Source organism: Dendrobates tinctorius, unplaced genomic scaffold (assembly GCF_039654945.1).
Source record: "Dendrobates tinctorius isolate UK_male_01 unplaced genomic scaffold, ASM3965494v1 ptg000031l, whole genome shotgun sequence".
NCBI lineage: Eukaryota > Metazoa > Chordata > Amphibia > Anura > Dendrobatidae > Dendrobates > Dendrobates tinctorius.
The window spans coordinates 23,869,909-23,893,264 of record NW_027361699.1 but is presented as its reverse complement, the minus strand read 5'-3'; the positions used below and the strand labels follow the sequence as shown (position 1 = coordinate 23,893,264).

General features: G+C 42.8%; 2 protein-coding genes across 5 annotated transcripts in view; one reads left to right on the top strand and one right to left on the bottom strand.

The window, feature by feature from the left end:
- DOCK8 (dedicator of cytokinesis 8) overlaps positions 1 to 23,356 on the bottom strand; it is a 268,625-nt gene that overhangs the window by 129,232 nt on the left and 116,037 nt on the right. The gene's annotated exons all lie outside the window — the stretch shown is intronic.
- LOC141086302 (uncharacterized) lies at positions 14,662 to 22,676 on the top strand. The gene is made up of 4 exons (XM_073572262.1): positions 14,662 to 15,513; positions 15,829 to 15,939; positions 17,638 to 17,734; positions 17,937 to 22,676. The coding sequence occupies exons 1-3, from the start codon at positions 15,043 to 15,045 to the stop codon at positions 17,695 to 17,697; spliced, it is 642 nt and encodes a 213-aa protein (XP_073428363.1). The 5' UTR covers positions 14,662 to 15,042; the 3' UTR covers positions 17,698 to 17,734; positions 17,937 to 22,676.

Here is a 23,356-nt window from a genome sequence, read left to right as displayed (position 1 = left end):
ATTCATAACAATCATGCCACAGGAGAACCTAGAGATAATATTGGCAAACAAACAAGCAACTCTGGTAAACCGTTTGTTTGAGGCTTTCCCAGCACACAGCAGCGGTGCTAGTTCTCCCACGAGCCGTAGTGGGCACAATAGAAGAGGTGTTCGTGGTGCACACAGCAGAAGTGGCGTTGGAGACAGGGGTTTAATGACCATGTTGTGGAATGATTTCTCAAATACCGCTCACACGACTGCTAATACTGCATCGATTAAAAGTGACAGGAGGCAGCAGTTGTCAACTATGGTTACAAACTACTTTTCCTCCCATATCGATGTTCTCCCTCACAGGTCATTCCCCTTTGACTATTGGGCCTCTATACTGGACGCCTGGCCTGAATTGGCACAATATGCCTTACAGGAGCTCGCTTGCCCTGCTGCTAGCGTGTTATCTGAAAGAGTCTTCAGTGCTGCTGGATCAATCCTGACAGAAAAAAGGACCCGTCTGTCGACCCAAAATGTTGATGATCTAACCTTCATTAAAATGAACCATGCATGGGTTTCAAAGGATTTTGTCCCACCTTCCCCTGATGACACACAGGTTACCATAAAAGTCCCTCGGTTTTTTCCTCCTCTTCCTCGGACTTGCCCAATTATGCCCTTTGCAGCAGCTGAATGTCCAGTCAACACATCTACTTATGCCAATTTTTAAACCTCCCTAACTGGGCTGCCCTCCCCTCCCCCAACGGCTGGGGTCAAGACCTGGCGCACCCGGGCAAATGCCGTTGCTCTGAACAGGTGGATGGGCCCACTGATGGCCGACGGCAATGGCACAGGGCCCCTCATAGTACAATACAGTGTCTCAGACGGTGGGAGGGCCCGCTCGCCATCAGACACACCAGCGTACTATGAGGGGCCCTGTGCCAGTACCGTCGACCACGATTGTGCCCCCCTGCTTGGTCATGGCCACAGCACTTGCAAGTTGCAATACTTACCTCTCTCTGCTCCACCGCTGTGTAGTCTGGGCAGTTAAATCCTTCACAGTGACGGCCACTAGAAATTTGGTGTATTGATCAATGATGGTTAAGATGTAGCTATGGCCTGTCCTGCTGGCCTCTACCTTCAGATGATCAATAGCTACCATTTGAAATGGACGTCAACTTACAAACGGATGCAGTGGTGGTTTATGATCACCTTTCACAGTGGTGATAGTCACAGACGTGTGACATTCCTGCCACCATTTTTCAATGTCTCCTCTCATGCCAATCCAATAGAATCGCCTACGGCCTGTGGCTTCTGTCTTTTGCACTCCAAAATGACCAGACACATCATGATAGGCAGTGAGGACCATGGGTACATCTCTCCCTGTGATCACAATTTGATGGAGACGAGTAACGGTGATGTGATCCACGCTACTGCGACATAGCAATCCTTTCTTCACAAAGAACCTTTTTCGCTTTCTCCACAGACAGAGTAATTGAGGGTCTGCATCGCCTCTGCAACATCTACCAGGAGGTTTTCCCGCGATGAGTAATTCCAAAATTTCTGCTAACACTCGACTTTGCGTCTATACTTGTATCCATGTAGTTTCCAGTAGCAGAGATTCTTGACTGGCTTACTGAGATTGAAATAGATACGAAGATTTAAAAGTACCACATCACTGTATACTTGTGTACGCTATGAATACCTTTCCCTTTTTCTACTTTTTTAATTCTGGTGTAATACAAAGTGAGCCTGTGAGTGTCTGTCTGTGCCTGACTCCGGAAGTATAGACGGAAATTTAACCCTAGACTGGACACACCTGGTATGTGCTGATACAGTACCTTGTTTCAAAAATTTGTATTAAGGTATCATCTGTAGGATAACCAACTGTGGGGGGGGACCCTCTTCTTGCCGCAGACAAACACGAGACTGAGACAGAGTTTGTATTGAACAGGTCCGTTTTTAGTGCCCATCCTTCTGTCGACAACAGCAATTCACGACAGCCGTTTCACATTTCTCTGTACATAGGCCCCGGTACCTTCACTTCCTTTGTAACTATAATCGTGGCGTCCTCTGTGGCTCTTCCACTGTGGCTGGCCTAGGCCCAACCACCACAGCACTGCATCAGTCTGAGCACACCGTCCGTATGATAGCCCCAGGCCGTCTTCGTCTGCGGCTACCGTCCTCTGGGCCACCCCCCCGTGACCACCTCAACTGTCAGTCCTCTCTGGAGCCTTTCCACTGTCTCTATTTCCTCAGCAGAACTTCCTCTTTACTGTGCTCCCTTCGCTGAGTGACTCTTCCAGAACCTTCCCTCAGCCTTTTATACTTCCAGTTCCACCATCACCTAACAGTTTCTTTGACCAATGGCAGTTATTCAGTCCCACTCCTACACTCTCCACTGCCCTCCAATGGGCAAGCTAAAACACTGCACCCTTTCTCTTTATCTTAACGGTTTCACACCTACACTGCGCTACACCTCTGCTTCTCACTACAGGCTGGTTTGTCTGTCAATCCACCTTCACTACATCATCCATAGTGAGTGAGCGTGTGTGGGTTACGTCTTCTATATATACGGTGAATCGGAGAAACAAATTTTTACACTATACACGATACAGCTTGTATCTTGTTATACAGTACCTTTGTTCGACATTTAGCATTACGGTCAAATCCATACTGTGTAAGCGTCTGAGAGTGACTACGGGACTATTTATATGGAGATTTCAATTGTACCCTAAAAAATATATACTTGCTATCTTGTTATCCAGGACCTTTTTTACAACATTTTTTATTATGGTCAAAACCAAACTGAGTGAGCGTCTGAGGGTGACTACGGAAATATATACTGATATTTTCAATTTGGCCAACACTGTATACAGCAGAACACTTCTGATACAGTAACCTTTTTAGCTATTTAGATTCTGGTGTAATCCATAATGAGCCTGTAAACGTCTGTCTGTTACTTCGGCAATATATTTGGAACTTTAAGATTACCCCAACACTGTATACAGCTGTACGCTTGTGTTACATAACCCATTTACAGCTTTTCATATTCTTGTGTAATCCATACTGGGCCTGAGAGCGTTTGTGTCTGCCTCCTGAAATGTATACGGAGAATCAGAATGTTTACACTATACTATATATACCTTGTATCTGGTGATACTGTACCCTTTTTCAACTTGTTATTTTATTGGGTAATCCATACTGAGCCTGTGAGCGTCTGTGTATGCTTCATGAAATATATACGGAGATTTACTGTTATCCATAGACTGTATAGAGCTGTACGCTTCTAATACAGTACCATATATCTGCTGGTATCTGCAGCATCTAAGGGGCACATTATACACTGGAGCATTACAAATGGGGCCCATTATATATGGAGCATTATGTGGGGCTCATCAGATACTGTATGGAACATTATATGTGACTAATTATTTGGTATGGAGAAATATATGGGGCTCATTATTCTGTATGGCGCACAATGTGGTGGCCATAACACTGTATGGAGTAATATACTGTCCTGTTTTTGAGCTATTGTACAATTTAAAATAGATCAGTCATGTCATGTAAGCAGTAAAGTATGTGTCATTGTACTATACCTACTGTATATTTCTGTGGCGTATCGGAGCATCATGAGTTGTGGTATGTGTTAAAGGGGCGCACTGACACTCTTTGGCCCAGGGCACACGGAAACTGAAGCCAGCCCAACCCCCCCACAACTTTAGCCTAATAACCCCCTGTTTTCAATGCGTAACTATTATTAGGAAGTAAATTAAGGTTGACAAGCTTCAGTTATAAGAATTGATGTTTTTGGCACTCCCTGACGACTTTGCATCCCCATTGACTTGCATTGGGTTTCGTGTTTCAGTCGGCCTCCGACTTTTCCCTATAGTTGGCCGATTTCGTTCGACCCGACTTTTGCGAAAGTCGGGTTTCATGAAACCCGACTCGACCCGAAAAAAGGCAAAGTCGCTCATCTCTAATATATACATATACTGTATCTAAACTACTATCCTGACCCTTCTCACGTATATATTTTCTTGGCTTAATATGGGGTTTAAGAGTATCATTCCTCATCAGAATTCCTCTGTTTTGCCATATGTTCCCCCATCTGACTATTTCTGGCTGCACATGTAATTTACATCCTGTAACACTTGCTAGGTGTTGCTTTATATGTTTTGATTTCTTTACCACGCATTGGCATATAATCTCTATGTTTTTCAGTCATTCACCCTTATCCAATATGGCCGCTACGTGTTGTTGCGCTACTGTGCATGCGCGGTTTTGCCCTGCTTCCGCCTCCTTCACATCCGCTCACAGTCTGTTGTCTGACCTCACGGGGCCCCGTTCTGTGTCAGAAACAGCTGCTGAGGTGGTAATTGATAGGTGGGCGAGCTCTCTGCGCGGCGCTGAGTGGATGGTCTCTTTGCATGCCTGTTATAAATAGCCACAACGGGGTTTACATCTGACGCCCCCTGAGGAAGGAATTATTACAAAACTCGCGCTGGGGTTAGCGTTGGGCTGTGTGGACTCTCCAATTTTGGTATGTGACCTTTCCTTTGCAGCAGTGACCATGGCCATTCATTGAACACTTGTTTCCAATATGTGTATAGGTCCTGTGTGACCATTTTCTTCCACAGGGTCTATTCATCTTCTATATTGACAGGTCTGTTTGACCTATATACAGTGGTGACTGACAGTCTGGTTATTAGCTATACAGCCATCTGTTTCTTAATGCTGGTCTATTTGACCACAATTTACAAAACAGCCTGCAAGTCACCATTTATTTATCGTAATGCATTCGCCATGTTGTATATGGGCCCTAGTGCAAGTGAACAGGGTCATTGCTGTATGAACTCTATATAACTCATTCGCTGGCCATGTATATAGGCTGTTGCATACAATTGGGGTTAGCAGTGGGCTGTGTGGAGTCTCCAATTTTGGTATGTGACCTTTCCTTTGCAGCAGTGACCATGGCCATTCATTGAACACTTGTTTCCTATATGTGTATAGGTCTTGTGTGGCCATTTTCTTCCACAGGGTCTATTCATCTACTATGATGACAGGTCTGTTTGATCTATATACATTACTGTGGTGACTGACAGTCTGGTTATTAGTTATACATCCATCTGTTACTTAATGCTGGTCTATTTGACCACAATTTACAAAACAGCCTGCTAGTCACCATTTATTTATCTTAATGCATCCGCCATGTTGTATATGGGCCCTAGTGCAAGTGATCAGGGTCATTGCTGTATGTACTCTATATAACTAATTCGCTGGCCATGTACATAGGCTTTTGCATACAATTGTGATACTATAAACCTTTGGAGTCATCCCCCACTTCTCCACCGCTATTTTTACAGACATTGTTTGTCACTTTTATTTGTCCTAAATAAAGATTTTTCAGATTTCCATAAATGTATTATTCTTGGACTTTTTTGCATTGCGTTTCGTTTGTGGTTGTTTTAGTTGATTTGCAGTGTGTCATACACTGTCCTAAACCTTAGCTGGACCAATAATGTATATTTATCATCTCATATGATTTAGTTATGATTTTGTTTGGATTTTTCAGCTTTTTGTGTTGTCAATTTGCTTCACAGAAGTAAGAACGAGAAAGACCCCGCTGACCATAAGAGCTTACACTCTACAGAAGTTAAACGAGAGAAGACCCTGCTGATCATAAAAGATTACACTATACAAGAGAAAGAGAGAACCAGTAGCGTAGCTACCGGGGAGGCAGAGGGGGCGGTGGCTCCGGGCCCCGCGCTCTCAGGGGGCCCACCCAGCTCTACGCTACAGATGCACTTTGCGGCAGAGCAGGGAGAGTCTGGCCGCTATGGGCCCCTGAGCAGGCGGGGGGGGGCCCGGTGCCAGCAGTGGGCCCCCCGTTCGTCATCGCAGGGTCAGCGGTGTCGGCTACATGCCAACACAGCTGATCGCATTGATGACAAAAGGAGCGAGCGCTCCTTCTCTCATCATCCCCGTCAGCGTCTGACGTCACCGACGCAGACACAGTCAGGGGGTGCGATGACGTCAGTACCCGGCGCCTGCAGTCGGAGATGAGCGGGATCAGCGCAGGAACCAGGAGGAATAGAGGTGAGTATTTAGTTCATGGGGGAGTGGTGCATTATCCTACAGAGGGTGGCTATGGGGGTGCATATACAGAGGGTGGCTATGGGGGTGCATATACAGAGGATGGCTATGGGGGTGCAATACAGAGGGTGGTTATGGGGGTGCATATACAGAGGATCGCTATGGGGGGTGCACATATAAAGGATCGCTATGGGGGTGCATATACAGAGGATGGCTATGGGGGTGCATATACAGAGGATGGCTATGGGGGGTGCATATACAGAGGATGGCTATGGGGGGTGCATATACAGAGGATGGCTATGGGGGTGCATATACAGAAGGTGGTTATGGGGGTGCATATACAGAGGGTGGCTATGGGGGTGCATATACAGAGGGTGGCTATGGGGATGCTTATACAGAGGGTGACCATGAGGGTGCATATACAGAGGGTGGCTATAAGGCTGCATATACAGATTGTGACTATGAGGGTGCATATACAGAGGGTGGCTATAAGGCTGCATATACAGAGGGTGGCTATGGGGTTGCATATACTACAGAGGGTGGATATGGGGGTGCATATACAGAGGGTAGCTATGGGGGTTCATTATACTACAGAGGGTGGCTATGGGGGTGCATTACACTACAGAGGCTGCCTATAGGGGTGCATTACACTACAGAGGCTGCCTATGTGGAATTCATTATAATATAGAGTCTGCCTATGGGGAGTTCATTATGTACAGTATAGAGTCTGCCTATGTGACGTGCATTATACAATATAGAGTAAAAAAAAAAAAAGCATTATTACGTTCTATGGCACAAAATGTGGGCACTGTTTTCTAGGGCACTTGCATCCGGCCTTAATATTTTCTAGAGGGTTGCTTTAAAATTTAGAGGTCACACAGGGCCACACAGCAGGTGCATTAATAGGGTCACATACGACAGCAGCGGATCAGCATTGGGGCATCAGCAGGATGAGGAGTTTGTCCAGGTTGGGGATAGTCCCGTTTTGGACAGTGCTGAAAATGTGAGAAGTGAAACATGTCTTTGTTGTATTCTCTGTAGCCGAGTCCTGGCTGGAGAAGTTGTCATGTAGGTCTGGGCCAGATGGAAAAGACGTGAAAAGTGAATGGTTCCTTCCGAAAGAACATCAGCGGTAGGTTATTATCTGTAGCTGTGCTGTGATCTCTTATACAGTATGTTCTGTAGGACGGGTATCTACCACTGACTATATGGCGGTAATATCAATGTTGGTCTTTATATAGCAATTATTTGCAGTAACAGCGCGGTCATCTGCTGAGGTTCTCCTCCACTATTAAGGTGCGTCACCCAGTTATAATCAAGGTTACCTGGTTAGGGGCCCACTCAGAAGTTTCGCCCCCCCGAACCAAAACCCTAGCTACGCCTCTGGAGAGAACCCTGCTGACCATAAGAACTTACACTCTACAGAAGTGAGAATGAGAGAAGACCCTGATTAACATAAGAGCTTACAGTTTACAGAAGTGAGAATGAGGGTGATAGGACCCTGCTGATGATAAGAGATTACACTATACAAGAGATAGAGAGGAACCCACTTGACCATAAGAGCTTACAATCTACAGAAGAGAGACTTTCCCAGTGACTCTGGAGATAGAAATGACTCTGCTGTATAAACTGCTCTGCTGGGAACAGCTGATCTGTGATGGCCCAGATACTGTCCACCACTGTACAAGGTATGATAATCCGTAAGACGTCATGGCGGCACGCCATTATGGGAAGGCCCGCACATTCACTCAAAAACACATTAGCCCTCTCTGATGCTTAAGCTATGTGGGAAATGGTACCAGGCAAGCTTGCTTTTTTTTTTTTTTTTTTTGCAAAAGGCAAATTGAATCTGAAAATCATTTCAAACTCGATCCTCCGGGAATTGATCTACTCATCTCTAGTATGTGTAACTTTGGCACCATTTGATTAATGCTCCATTTTTACAAATTGTTTCAATTAAAATCTGCTACTGTTTTGTTCTAATCAAACTATGTGTAGTCTGAATCTGCAGTCATACTCCCTCACATAAGTCCCTTATTTCTTGCAGACTTATTTGTCATTTGTAACCACTGAGACATATGGTAGACACATAGCAGCTGTATACACAAACAGTTGGAGATTTTTAACCTACTATATATGCAAACTTACCTTGCTTTTTTTTTTTATTTAAAAATAACTTAACCCCCAAATAGATTGAAATTATGCATATCCCATAGCCATGTACAAGAAAACACAATGTGCTAGTTTTAGCTACAAAGATCAGTATTGGTGTTGCTTATGTTACGCAAATAGTGAAAGCCAAATGAATCAAAAACAAGAATACACTCTGTGGGGTCAGGCAAAACCCAAGTGCAAATGTATTTCCACCTACATGTACTTTGGCCTGCTGAGCAAGACATCACTGTACGTGGTAGGGTAGACAAGAAGGGCAAATGCCAAGCTAAATCACGCAGGGTGAGAATATTATGACAGATGAGGTGTGGAAATAAATGTTATTTTCAGGTCACCATATAATGTTTTGTGTTATTCAAAGCAAATCAAAAATTTTGTTCTGTTATTGATAGACGGAGACACCCCGATTGGAGATTCCAGAATTTCTCCCCATTCCTCTCCTTGTGTATCGGGGATGAACCTCTCCCACTTCGCTTTAACCGAGTTTATGGCGGATTCCACCCCTACCGATAGCGTATATGTGTACAAAGTGGAGATGAGACCCTGGGGACCTTGCGATTTAAGGATGCCTATCAAGGGGTAGCTTTGTTTACCCCCATATTTCTCATATTTGATTGAAAGGCCGACCTCAATTGTAGATAACGGAAAAACTGGGATCTTGGGACGTTACATTTGACCTGTAATTGTTCAAAAGACACCAAGGTTCCATGATCGTGCAAATCGCTTACCGAGGAAACATTGTGCTGAGTCCAGAACTCGGTAGACAGGTGTTCAAGCAATGCCGGAAAATAACCATTATTCCACAGGGGCATTTCAGCCACTATGTCTCCAAATCCAATTACTCTCTTAATCTGCCTCCACACTGATCGTGCCAGGCGAAGCAGAGGCAGCAAACGGGGGACATTTATTTTTTCCAATTCTAAGAAGCCCAGTGGACAGCTAACTCGTGCGGCGTGGAGCAAGTGGCTTTCAGAGTTAGGGAGGTGATCATCAGGCATCCACTTGCATATGGCTTTGGCCTGTCCAGCCAGATAATATAGAAAAAAGTCTGGTAGCGCTGCCCCACCTTCCTTTTTTGGTCTTTGCAGAGTGGACCGCCTGAGTTTGGGCCTAGCTTTTCCCCATATAAAAGATGTAATTTGAGAGTTCAAATTTGCAAAGAAGCATCAGGGTACTACCACGGAACTGTGCTGAAGAGAGTAGCTGAGCTTAGGGAGCAGTATCATTTTGATTAAATTAATACGTTCGGCTGCAGAAAGCGGGAGTTTACTCCAAATTAGAAATTTAGCTTTAACCATTTCCGCAAATCCAACAAACTGCTTTGAGATATGTGAACACCTAGATATTTGAAACTGGGTACAATAGGTAATGAGGAGAGGGCCTCCAGTCGTGGCATCGTGGCATGGGAGAGGGGCATCAGGGCAGACTTTTCCCAATTTATATATAAGCCAGAATATTTACTGAATTTATTGATAGTGGCTATTACCCGTGCCAATGTGTCCTCCGCGCTACCCATAAAAATCACCATGTCATCAGCGTATAAGCCTATGGTGTCTACTCGACCCGCTATTTCTATACCTTCAATAATAGGGGAAGATCTTATATGAATAGCCAATGCCTCGATCGCTAGGGCAAAAAGGGCTGGAGAAAGGGGACAACTCTGACGGGTTCCCCTATGTAATGAAAAGGACTCAGATGTAGAACTATTTACAATGACATGAGCCTTAGGTTTCATACATAATGTACTAACCCATTTTAGAAACCTGTCGCCAAACCCATATTTCTGTAAGCATGCACATAGGAAGGGCCCATTGATTATCTGGTACCAGGGAGCTATATTGGACCACCGACTGGACTTGTCTAATATTAATAGAAGTGCTTTTACCAGGCATAAAGCCAGTTTGATCAGGATGTATAAGTTCTAATATAATCGAATTCAAACTGGTAGCCAAAATTTTCATAAAAATCTTATAGTCCACATTCACTAATGATATGGGGCAATAAGATCCACAGTCTAATGGGTCCTTCCCCTCTTTTTTAAGTACTATTATGTTAGCTTCATAGAAGGACTCTGGCATAGACCCTCCCTCCCAAATCCCTTGGAACACCATCAACAACAGTGGCGCTAATATCTCCCGGTATTTCCTATATAATTCAATGGGAAACCCATCAGGTCCAGGGGCCTTCCCAGACGCCATGCCCGTTATGGCATTCTCTACCTCCTCCAGAGTAAATTTAGCATCCATTAAGGTCCGCTGGGAAGGGCTTAGACTGGGAAATGTGATATCCGACAGGTATTCCAAACACCCCTGACTATCAACATCACTTCTAGAGTTGTACAGTGATCTATAATAGTTATGGAAGCAGCTCAGTATTTCTTCAGTTGAAGACACCAGAATACCATCTAAGCTACGGATCTGTACTATTGTGTTAGTAGTGTTGTGCTGACATACCAAATAGGTCAAGAATTTACTTGCCTGGTTCCCCAGCTCAAAATAAGATTGACGGGCAAAAAATAATTTACGTTTGGACCTGGTGTCTATGTGTTGAGTATATAATAATAATAATAATAAATTTTATTTTTATAGCGCCGACATATTCCGCAGCACTTTACATTTCAGAGTGGATTTGTACAGACAATAGACATTACAGCATAACAATAATCACATACAGTAGATTATAACAAATACCAAGAGGAGTGAGGGCCCTGCTCGCAAGCTTACAGTCTATGAGGAAAGAGGTAGACACGAAAGGTGGGTGGTAACAGTTGCCCTGATTATATGGACCAGCCATAATGTTAAGTGTGTAACAGTACAGACACAGAGGGCTAATGGATGCATAAAGCATGTGGGAACATGATGCTGGGAACCTGGTTATGGTAAAACTTTTGGCTCTGCCACACAGGGATAGGTTAGGTTAATGTGAGTATGTAAGTATATAATCTTTGAGCAGCCAGCCACTCCACCCTATTGCCACTAGTCTGATCAGATATGTAGGTGGCCTCCGAGTCTCTCAATCGCTGCTCCACCTCATCATCCTCCCTCGATGTCACCCGTTTTATATAAGAGATAGTAGAGGATAAGCAGCCCCTGAAGTATGCCTTAAGGGCATCCCAAAATAAGTTAACTTTCCGGGGTTCAGGGTGGGATGAAATGAAGCAATGTAATTGATCGATCGTTCTATCGGGTGATTCTATCAACTTCAGCCAAAAAGGGCTTAATTTCCATGCCATCTTGTTGCTGACTGGTCCGTATTTAAGTTTAAGAACGACAGGGCTATGCTCTGAAATTCCCCTACTGCCATGTTCTATACTATCTACCCACATTATTAGACCACTGGATCGAAATATGTAATCTATACGTGACAAGGAGCGCTTGGTGTATGAATGGCAAGTATATTCCCTCTTCTCGGGATGTCGCGTTCTCCATAGATCCAGCCATCCACTGCCCTCCATGAACTGTGATAGTTGGGAAATAACCTGTGGGAGAGGCTCCCCCTGCCCTTCATCACTCAATCTCAGCCTGTCAAGACAATTATTCATGACCTGGTTGAAATCCCCCATGCATATGACATCTGCGTCTGGATAGTTCAAGGCGAAACCCATCGCCTTCTGGAGAATAGACATATTGGCTGAAGGGGGATTGTAAATACACAGAATAACATATTGTCTGGAATTAATAAGTGCATGCACAAATACAACACGTCCCTCAGGATCCCTTCGGGCCTCCCATCTAGCGAGACCCCCCTTGAATAACTGGTATGAAATGAGTGGATATACCATTGTGCCCACGGTTTCTGCACACCCCGAGCAGTATCCCTGGTCAGGTGCGTCTCCATCAAGGCCACAATGTGCGGACGGCATTGCCTGATCTGCGAGAATACCTTGATTTTCTTTCGGGGGGTCTTAATGCCCCTCACATTCCAGGTCATACATATTATTTCAGACCCCATTTTTGTCTATCTGAATATGGTGTATGCTAGTACCCGAGCAGAGTTTGGAAACATCACACAAAAGACAGGGTTGCCACTGACTGGGACTACTACCTAAAAAACTATTAAAACTGAGACTATTAAAAGGAAAAAAACAAAACATTAGTCTAGTAATATAGGAGCAGAGTCAAACGCCCCTATTGAAAAAAGAATAAGGGGATACCATCACTGAACTCAGTGTCCGGTATTGTTGTTGAACTGGATACCCGCCGAGGAAGCCCCAACTGGGCCTCTAATTGAACGATTCAAATTGGCAGCGAGTACATTAGGATTCCTTTGCAGGGGATCCCCATGGGACCGCAGCCACTCAGTCGCTTCCGCTGGATCCGTAAAAAACATAGATGAGCCCCCGTGTACAAGCCGGGCTGGGTAGATCATGGAATACACGATGTTCCTCTCTCTGAGCCGCCTCTTAATTTCGATGAATTGTGCCTGCTGCTTCTGAAGTTCCATGGAAAAATCCGGGAAAATGGAAATCACAGCATTATCAAATTTGATGGGGCTTTTTTGCCATGCGCGACGCAGAATGGTGTCTCTGTCTTTACAGTTGAGGAGACGTGCCAAGAAGGGTCTAGGTGGGGCTCCCGGAGGAAGGGGTTTTGTAGGGACCCTATGCGCTCTTTCGACGGCGAATAATGGAGAAAATTCATCCCCCAGAGAGGCCTTAATCCAGCCTTCCAGAAATTGCTCAGGATGCTGACCGTCTGAACGCTCCGGAAGTCCAATGACACGGATGTTATTTCAAAGCATCCTTTTCTCCAGATCGTCCGCTTTTTGCTTCCAGGCGTTCATAGAGCTTGCCACCCCTGTCAACCTGACCTCCATAGGAGCGACGGCGTCCTCTACCCGGGACACTCTCGTCTCCACTTCCACAATGCGTCCCCGCATAGCCTGCACGACCAGTCGGAGTCGCCCCACCTCAGTGTACACGTCTTCTATCTTCTCCGTCAGAGAAGTCCTAGTTAAGGAGATGGCTTGCATTAGCTGTTCAGACACCTGTTTGAGGGTCAGTTCTTCCTGCTCATTCTCCTCCTTGCCCCCAGGGGGACGGCTTTTTCGCTGAGCTTGTGAAGGGTTATTTTTGGGAACCCGAACACTTTCAGAGGGGTCGGGTCTGGCATATTCTTTTAATTTTTCTGCTGCTGCTGATCCTTTAGATCGACTCATAATCAGTGACAGTGAAGCGCAACAGGACAACCAGAGGTGCAGGTTCTGGGGACTTTCCCCCAATTATATGCACAGCAGGGCTTGTAAAAAGAGATATATCTCAGAAGCAGCTCCTATGTAGGGGGAGTCACATAGATCAGGAAGGGCAGTGTCTGGTGCTGCAGCAGCAAGGTTTGTCACAGCCGGGGGGGGGGGGGGATAGAGACCACAGCCCCCCGCAGAAACAGCAGCAGTGGGGGGGTACAGAAGTCCCCACAGAAGTGGCGCCAGCGGCACAGTGAATCTATTAATGAAAGGGAGGAACGCAGGGCCCAATTTTTCAGGGCACTCACCGCGAGTCCCTTGTGTCCTCACGATGTTAGTCACCGTCCGGTATCACTGTGGCAATGGAAGCTAGACACCGCAGCTCTTACTGATAGAGCGCGCGTCTTAAGATGGCTGCCGCCTCGTGCAGGCCCTGCCGCCCGCTCCGGCCCCCCCCCCGGGTTTCAGCTCACCAGAGCTACCTCACGTCTCTTAGCGGGGTCCACCAGGGTCCCTGGCATCCAGATGTCACGTATGCTGACAGGTGTGTTGCAATTATGAGGCCACAGACGCAGGATGGAAGCAGGATTTTCAGGAGCTCTCTCAGTATGCCTCCTTCTTCCTCGGCTACATAGCCACGTTCCGCTAACATCATTTCTAATTTTATTCCGTTGTACCGTCACACAGGGTACCATAGACTAATGGAGTAATTGTTCCTCCACAGTTCCATCATATTTATTTAGGGTCTGTATTGGCAGAGACCAAATGGACAAATAGTGTAAGAAAGGGTTCCAATGCTTAATTAAAATAATGGCACTCTTGGCTATTTTCTACCAGTCAACGTTGCTATAAAGAACACACCAGTGTGGAGAAGGACAGTAATACAAAAGGATGGAATTTCTGTATGTTCACTTAGTCTGATGCACGTTCACAATGGACAAAACAAAATCACCAGGGGTATTTTTGTAAGAAACTAGAGAGAGAAAAAGCAAGACAGAAAGACAGAAAAAGCAAGACAAGCAGAGAAAGCAAGACAAGCAAAAAGGTAGGCAGAAAAAGCAACACAGAAAGAGAGATTGAGAGAAAGAAAGAGCTAGCGAGATAGAAAGAGGAAGAAAATAGAAAGCAAAAAAAAGAAAGAAGAGAAAAAGAATAGAAAGGAGAGAAAGAAGAAAGTAAGAGTAGAAGAATAGGGAAAAAAGTAAAAAAAAAATAGGAAGAGAAAAGGAGAGAGAAGAGACAAAGAATATAGAAAGAAAACAGAAAGCAAAGAAAGAAATGTAGACAGGATCCTAAAAAATATTAACTTATGCAGCAAATGTTAGCAAACTACTACTATACAGTACGCTGAAAAAAAAGGAAGTGTTACTACACTTCTGAATTCTTTACTTCGTGTGCTGCATAGTAATTTCATTCTTACTGTGTGTCACAGTGACAGATGGTTTATTAACTACAGTCAGGACAGCTGCCATCAGCTAACAAAGAGTTAATCTGTGGAATTTGGAGAACACTGATTCTGCCTGTCTTGCTGTCTGTGGCTCACAGAATAAGATCTCTTGCCTGACGAGTGGAAGGACCAGACCGATCACACACGTTCTCCTTTTGTGATCTATTTAGCTAGTGTACACAATGAGAGGCACTTGCACGTTGTTCTCTTTGCTTTCTTCATTGTGTTTTTTAGCTTCTCCAATTCAGGGCGCTCGTGCAGAATTGAGCTTATATCCTCAAGATGAAATTAGACTACTCTCCGAAGGTCTTCTCCAGATTGGGTCAGGATTAAAAAGGGAATTCAACCATACAAAACATCAAATCAAAAGCATTTTCCAGCAACTGAATCACTTCAATACATCTCTGACAAAACTCTCTGGACAAGTCAATCAAGCGACTAAATTTGGAGAAGAACTAGGACAAAAAACAAGAAATTTTGAAGATAATGCTAAACTGTATGAGATGCTTGCAGAAATTTCAGAAGAACTAGCTAGGCTGAAGGAAGAAGAAACCTCACTGGACAACAAAATCAAACCTCTAGAAAGCAAGATCCAAACTGCCCTGGACATAAGGCATGAGAGGGAATCTGTTCTCAACACCTCAGAGATTCTGGTAGGTATCTATGATTACTTGTCAATTATCAAGGTAGAATAGTGTCTCCAAAGATGGAACCTGTAATTCTAAGACTGGCGAACATTTCTCAAATACCAGTTATTCTTACAGAAATGAGTAATGTATCAGATGATATAATAGTGTTTAGCTGGATTTCATATCAATGTCATGAAAAGACAGTATGTATATTTTTAGGCAAGAATAAGTATACCTGCACTACTTGTTAAAAAGTGGAAATCATATTGATACCCTACTTCAATGAGTTTGTTAGGGTCCCCAGAAACAAATATTGATTGCGGGTTTTCCTTTTCACAGGCATCTATTGAAAGGCAAAATATGCAAATTATTTCCCTTCAAGCAATAGTGGACAGTCACCAAGACAAAATCAATTCCCAGGAAGCGAAAATTCAAAGATTGCAAAAGAAGGTAATTGTGGCACCGAAAACGGAAATGAATGACGGTACTCTTACTGGTAAAAGCATTACTTTTTCCTGAGCTCTTACTGCTCAGGGCTATATTTAGAGCATTACTGGATATAACATAAGTCTGTTATGTTTTGTCTGATATCTTTCATGAATATAAACAGTTTCTTAAAACATTTACTATAGATAAAGGGTATATGGAGAAAGTTCTCATAGATCCAAATTAAATTGTTGAATAGTACTGTAAAAATGTAGAAATAGTACTATATTGTAAGATGGGTTCTATAACACCAAAAAGCGCCCCTACTCTCTACTGGCTAAATTTATTAGCTGATGGAAAATAAATGATTACACCAGATTATTTGGTAGCATTTGGGAGCAAGCTAAGTGGATAATCCAGAGACTGGACATATTTCACTTTTACGACCTGTCAGCTATACAGGATGCTTGGCTTTTTTGCAATCCACATTCAACAATGAGGACTTGGAGCCCCTCATTCATCACTAGGTTGTGGGAATTGTGCTCCTATTGATATTTTTTCAAGACCTTTCTAACAGATCAAAAAAATGAGATACGTTCATGAGATACTTGTCAAAAAAGCCTGCCTTACTGAGGTGTTGGGTTAGCCAACAACTTCTTGTGTATACCAATATACGTCATATACTCTTAAGTTTTATCTAAAAGTTTTGTTTGCTCCTGTTTGGAGGGGTCTCGTGTTCCCGCTTCCATAGTGATAATTCTGCAATTGGCTGATCCAAAGTGCACAATTTAATACAAGCATACCTGTAGCCTTAAGGTGGCCATACACCTTTAGACAACTGTTGGCTGAACTATTGTTTGCTCAACACTTATTCCTCCTGACCTCCCATAGACATGTGAATACCTGGCTTGGCCAAACATGCATTTGTTCTCAATGGATGGCGGGGGGGCGGCGGCGAAATAAGTGGTTGTCAGACTCTCTAGTGATAGCTTATTTACCTTGAAATAAAGGATCGGTTTGCTGAAATGCCCATTTGTCTTGACCCAACATCTGCCAACAGGGGAAAGTCAGGACTATCCCCATACACTTTAAGCATGTCCCTCTGAATTTGGCAGGTATAGCTGACATTGATCTAATGTGTATGGATAGCTTTAATCCAATAACAATCCATGACAAGAAATTATTTTACAGTGTAGAGTTCTAGCCATAGTGATTGTTTGGAAAAAATCATTGGTCTTGAGATTTGTTCATGGAACCGTTCACACAGCCTTGATGACTGGCAAACTGCAAATAAAAACCGTTAAGACTATGTTCAAAACACGCTTGTGTGAACATGTTTGGCGTCTGCGTCTGGAAAGTTCCTGGTGCATATGACAAATGTAGCCACAGTCCTCCATTCACCAGACGGAGGCCCAGAGAATGTCCTTGTGGTCTTCACTGTGATACTAAGCAATAGCAGACTATGTTACTATTAGGAAAGCACAGCATACAGAACTTTCCTATACAGTGGGTCACGACAACAAAAATAATTGTGACCAGTGGCTGAAGTAAATACTGAGGCAAATGTATTTGTTGGTGGTATACATCAAGGATTCGTTTAAGGTGGAACACAAAAACAAAAAAGGAAACATTGAGGGTGGCATTGCAGTAACAATTGCCCATGAACAGATTATCAACTACAATAAGAGCTGATTATTAAGCATGGTGTCTATTATTCCACAGGCCAAATCAAAGTCCAAAAAGAGACGTAACCTGGGTGCTCGGGAAAATAGCCAAGCTTGAGTGAGATATAATAGATGGACTTTACCTGCTACAATAAGTATGTATTCTTCGAAAATACAATTTACTGCTATTGTTCTTATGCTAAACCTGCTTTATAAATGTATATATCAGTACATAGAGAATATGTATATTTTTTAGAAACGTTCTTTATACCTCTATGACATGGCAGTTACCATCTGTGATAGAGACGTGAGTCATTTGTATCTTTCTACACTAATTCCTATTTTGTCTCCTTACAGTTTAGACTTGAAAGTATTAGAACAGCACTGACATGAAGAGGATGCGCTGGCCCTCTCGGTCACACGATTAGTGACTTGACTTCATGAAGAACCGAGCTATAATTTATTTCTTTGGAACTTCCTGCTTTGAATTTACAAAGCTGACCAATTCAGGTCCTGAATTCTAATTAGGTAACCCATCAGTCTTCTCTTCTCTGCATGTTTTATCTTTCCTAAGTGGAATTTAGTAGACCGTGAATTACTGAAGACTCTTTTCTGATCCAAGTAAAGCACATTCCAATCATCTGTGTAATGAAGCATGGTTGGACCCCTGGTAGATGCGAGGTTGGTAACAGGAAAGGAAACAATACTGAACTGATAAAATAAGTGGCAACTGAGCTTGCTGCACATAATTGTACTAATGGAGTAGAAGACTGGCTAAGGGTAAGGCCAGATGGTGCGACAGGCCGCACGTGACCGAAACTTCCACCACAGTTACAGACAATTGCCGCAGGACTTTGCTTCACAATTGTGTAGCTATTGGCCCACTGTGGGTGGATGGAGCTGTGGCCGCACTGCCACCATTCCACCGATGCACCGTGTGGCCATACTCTGATAGGTTGACATCAGCACGCCCATTTTACGTTACTGATCATAGCCTCTTGACTATATGGGACATGACCAAAACCAGGATTTGAAGCAGTTTTAAGGCTGCTTAGCAGTAGAAAGTAGATTATTTATTACAAATCCCACAACATCCTATTATTATAAATGTAATCAAGTGACAGAAGTAAATCTGCTGACCACTCAAATTTGAACTTCTTAAAGGGAACCTAACAACGGAAAAATGCTGCTCGATGAGAAAGACTGCAGCGTTTCAGAGGAAAATACACTTTAAGGCTGTGTGCCCACGTAGCGTTTTTTAAGCGTTTCTGCAGCGCTTTTAGACAAGCGATTCTGCGCAGAAACGCTTAAGAAAAGCATCCAATTCATTTTTAATGAAAAACGCACATGTTGTGCCAATGGTGCGTTTTTAACCGCTGCGGAAACGCTTAGCGATTAAAAACACAGCATGTTCATTAATTTTGCGGAATCGCAGGCGATTCCGCATACCATCAATTATATGGGACAAAAACGCTTAGGAAAACGCATGCAAAAATGGTTGACAAACGCTTACAAAAGCGCGTCAAAAAACGCATGCGTTTTCCAGGGAGCAGGGTGTGCAATTCTGCTCAGGTTTATTCTGCTTCAGAATCACTACGTGGGCACATAGCCTAAAAGCCGCCTGGGACTGAGCCGCACAGGAGACTAGTCAAAAAAGGCGGGTCCCCGGAGGCTTCTCCCTGCCCACTGCCAATGACTGACAGGTCTCTCCGTTTACATGCACGATGAGAGAGACCCGTTACTCAAGAGAAGTGGGCAGAAAGAAGCTTTTAAAGTATCTTTTACTCAAAGAGTAAAAACATAAATGTCTAAAATCATACAGGCAGTGTCGGATACATGTTGCCTTGGGGTTGGGCATGTATCAACTGCCAGGTTCACTTTAACTATTTATTGGCCATGAGCAAAAAAGGAACGTTGCATGATGCTGAAATCGCAATGTTAAAGGATCTCTGTGTCACACATTTTAATGGATTGAAATAATAATAAAAAATTATATTCAATTAATTCCAAACGTGTCTGTACAACAAGTTTTAAGCTGAAAGAATTCATCGAGAAGGAGTGGTAACTGCCAACTAAAGTTAAAGGATTATTCTTTAAAAAAAAAAAGAGCTGTCTCCGAACTGTTATGAAAGGAGCAGAGGTGTGCATGTGAAGCCTCTGTTTCATTCATTGTCTATGGGATTGACTGTGTGCTGTACTCTGCAGTCTCGTAGACAATAAATGGATTAGAGGCTGTGCATTTGCACCTCTGCTTCATTTAGGCTCTTCAGTCCCGTTTTTTTTTTTAGGAAAAAAACTTTAAAGGGCAATCATATAATACATGATCTAAATTCGAAAGGATGCCACTATGCTGTATGATAACCATATAACAATGAAGATTCCAGCAAACCATTGACGTTAACCCCATCAACTTGGAGCTCGGACAACGGCTCTGCAGGAGCCCAAATAAGCGATAAACGAAGAAATAGTCCAGCTTCACGAGAAGATTCTTTTTTAAATGAACTCCATGCACAGGACATGAAAAGTTATGAAGACAAGTGAATTCTCTTTAGCATAACGCTCTCATCAACGCATTTCAGGTAAACACTCATCCTTAATCATCATAATGTCCTGTGTATAGATTTCATTTAAATACAGAAGAATCTACTTTTGAAGCTGGACTATTTCTTCGTTTATATGATACCTATATGCCCTAGTAGTCATATTGTCTGAGACAATCCAATTAAAAAAATATGGCTGGGATTAGATTGTCTCAAGTTCTCAGTTATTGGAAACCTCCTTTAAAAATTCTCTTTTCCTCATAGAAGAATAACATGCCATATGCTTTAATACAGAAACCATGCCCTGACTGTAAAGCAAATGTTAAAGTTTTGTTTTTTCTTTTTTTTTTCTACTCTCAAATCCTGTTTTTGGAATGGTATCTAATGATGTAATCTGAACTGTAAAAACATAGTGTCATATATTAATGTCTACTGTATGAGTTGTTATGTAAATGACCAATGACTTTACACGAAATAATTTGAATCATTCCCAAAAATCTCTTTTGAACTTTTGCTACAATCTCAATGAATTATTGCTCTATATGTCAAACCAGACCAATTTAGTAATTTATGCTACGAAAAGTCATAAGACAAATATAACATATGTAGATTTTGTGTACAACATTTCAAAACTGAGTGTAATATGTGGATTTTGCCATCAGTGTAATTCTTTACTGCTCTTTCGACATACAGTAACTTCCCTACAGGCACCAAACAGCTCATGCATGTAAATGTGGAAGAACAGAGTTGCTGCCAAGTAGGGCGAAGTTCAGAGAGCTGAGTGCACTTTTCATCTTCCTCCCGAATACATCTTGCACCCATTCAGTAGATCACCGCCGAGCAGACAAAGCACAGTGTCGAGTAACAATAAACAATACTAAAAAGGGAGACTTTTGGTACACATAGATTAATTACTCTCCAGCCAGGAAATATTTACTGTTATGTGACCTCAGTCTGGAGAACATATTTTAGAAATCTTCCTCTGTTCCTTTTGAGAGATAACATTTCTATATAATTATACTTCTTCAGCGAAACATTACGAAATATTAGGGTCAACAAACTTAATCGCTGTGTTATTTTACAATTCATACATAGAAGTAACATTGAGGATTGGCTTTAAAAAGTGACTTCTAGGATAATGAAAAGAAAGGGGTCGTGTTCACAAAAAAAGGAGGAGCAGCATATATTCTTCAACTTCTTGCAGATTTCGCAAAGATCCTTGGTGGTCCTCCACCGGTTTATTGTAGGCTTCCAGTGATGGCGAGATTTACTGGCACTTGCCCACATTAGTCAAACAGTAACCTTAGTTGCCAAGTGCTGGCACCATCAACTGCACAACCTCTTTAAAGGGAATGTATCACAAAAGCAGAATCTTTAGTTCAAAGCACCTTCTCCCATGAGTAGCCAAAGAACTTCGAATTTGCACTCCACGACAAAGTGCACATTACAAATGGCACTGTCCTGTCTGCTGGTCATCCACAGAACAGACAACAAGGGCTTTATCCTTGACTGCTTTCTTACCAAGGTGCTATATGTTCAGCCACTGGGATATTCTAACCAAGGGTCAGCAACCTTTAGCACTCCAGCTCTTGTGAAACTACAATCTCCAACATTACCTAACATCCTCAGATGTCAGGGCATGCTGGGGGTTGTGGTTTCACAACAGTTGATATGCTACAGGTTGCTCATTCCTATTCATGGATGGTCGAACTTCATAAAAGTACATGTTTCTTGAAGACTTTATGGTTGTCCTCTGTTAAAAACCCTCTGTCAAAACAGGGGTGTATCATAGCTTTATCTGTACCAAGATCTGAAGGTTTGTGAGTGGAAATGATGTACACAAGTTATTAGCTATAGAATTTACTGACAGCATGCAGAGATCTTCCACAACATATTACACCAAAAGTAGGTTATACTTACAAACAACTAGAAAAAAATCTCTTAAATATATTGCATATACCATAAATTCTTGGATATGCTTCAAATATGTTGTCTTCCTAGTCGATGAACCCCACATCCTAGGGCCGGTGTGATAAAAAGCCAATTAAGCTACCAAGGTGGCTCCATGCAAACCCTTTACAGACGTTTCCATCCTAAGATGCCTACCATTAGTGTGACTAAATTATTTTTAATACAGCAGTAAGGGAATTGAATAGCTCTACATATAGTATCTACAAATATGGCACATCCAAATTATACGTAACAGTAGTAAAGATGAGAAATATTCAGCAGAGATTTCTTCTGCTACAGGGTGCTACATTTACTGTAGGTGCTGATGACATTATAGAGCATACCAACTCTTATTAAGAAGGTAAAGGCTCTTATCTTCCCCTTTAGGAGAAGAGTCACCGTGATTTGGGATATTTTTGATTCCTCTAGCTGCCATGTTTCTAAATGGTAATGTGCCCGCTGGCATTTGCACCTTTGCATTGTGACAATTCCTATTTAATGTTTTATATCTGTAACTTTTTACTGTATATATGCTGCCTGTAGCTGTAAGCATTTCTTGTTTTGCCTTTTGTTCTTATGTGGATGTAAATAAAGACATGTTACCAGATTTACTTGTTTTTCTGTATTGTTACATCGCTTTAAATTGGGAGACAATTTGATCTTCTAGATCTATCTATTCTAGCACTAATGAGGGACTGCAGTAAAAGGGGCCGGGACCAGAGAAGAACTGGGATTCATATCTAGAAACTGAATGGTTCCGTATTATCTATGATGGCATAGAGATGACATATAGGGGGTCTCCTCATTCAGGACATCCTCTATGTGACAAAAAGGAGGGCTGTTTTGAAGTCTCTTGCGCATCCATGCTTTAGGTTACCATTATCCAAGAAGTAACATTTCTCCTTGCAGAGATTGACATGCTAAGCATGTCAAGATGAGGAGACTTAAAGCCACAATGCTCCTCTGGGAAATATGCTAATTATGCAAATTGTCTCTTCTGAGAGGAAGAGGACTAGTGCCACCTATTGGAAGTAGCAATCCTAAAAGTCAATGTCGACCCTTTAACGAGCCTTGTTACATGACTTAGGATAAAAGCAAAGCCAGAAACTCAATTTGCAGACACTGTGTCTCGGGGTACTGCCCCTCGTCAGTACAAAGTGTGAGATCTGGTTTGGCTGTGAGAGAGGTAACCATGTAATACTACAACACTGCGAAGGTAATCTATGCCTGGATGTATGTGACTTATTGCAGAGAACCGGGAGTGAGAGAAGGTGGGCATGGAACAAT

What these genes read in the sequence shown, in the direction of transcription:
- LOC141086302 (XM_073572262.1), top strand. Translation starts at nt 15,043, where the DNA reads ATGAGAGGCACTTGCACGTTGTTCTCTTTGCTTTCTTCATTGTGTTTT. An exon ending in TCAACACCTCAGAGATTCTG is followed by an intron (nt 15,514 to 15,828) that starts GTAGGTATCTAT and finishes TCCTTTTCACAG; the next exon opens with GCATCTATTGAAAGGCAAAA. An exon ending in TTCAAAGATTGCAAAAGAAG is followed by an intron (nt 15,940 to 17,637) that starts GTAATTGTGGCA and finishes ATTATTCCACAG; the next exon opens with GCCAAATCAAAGTCCAAAAA.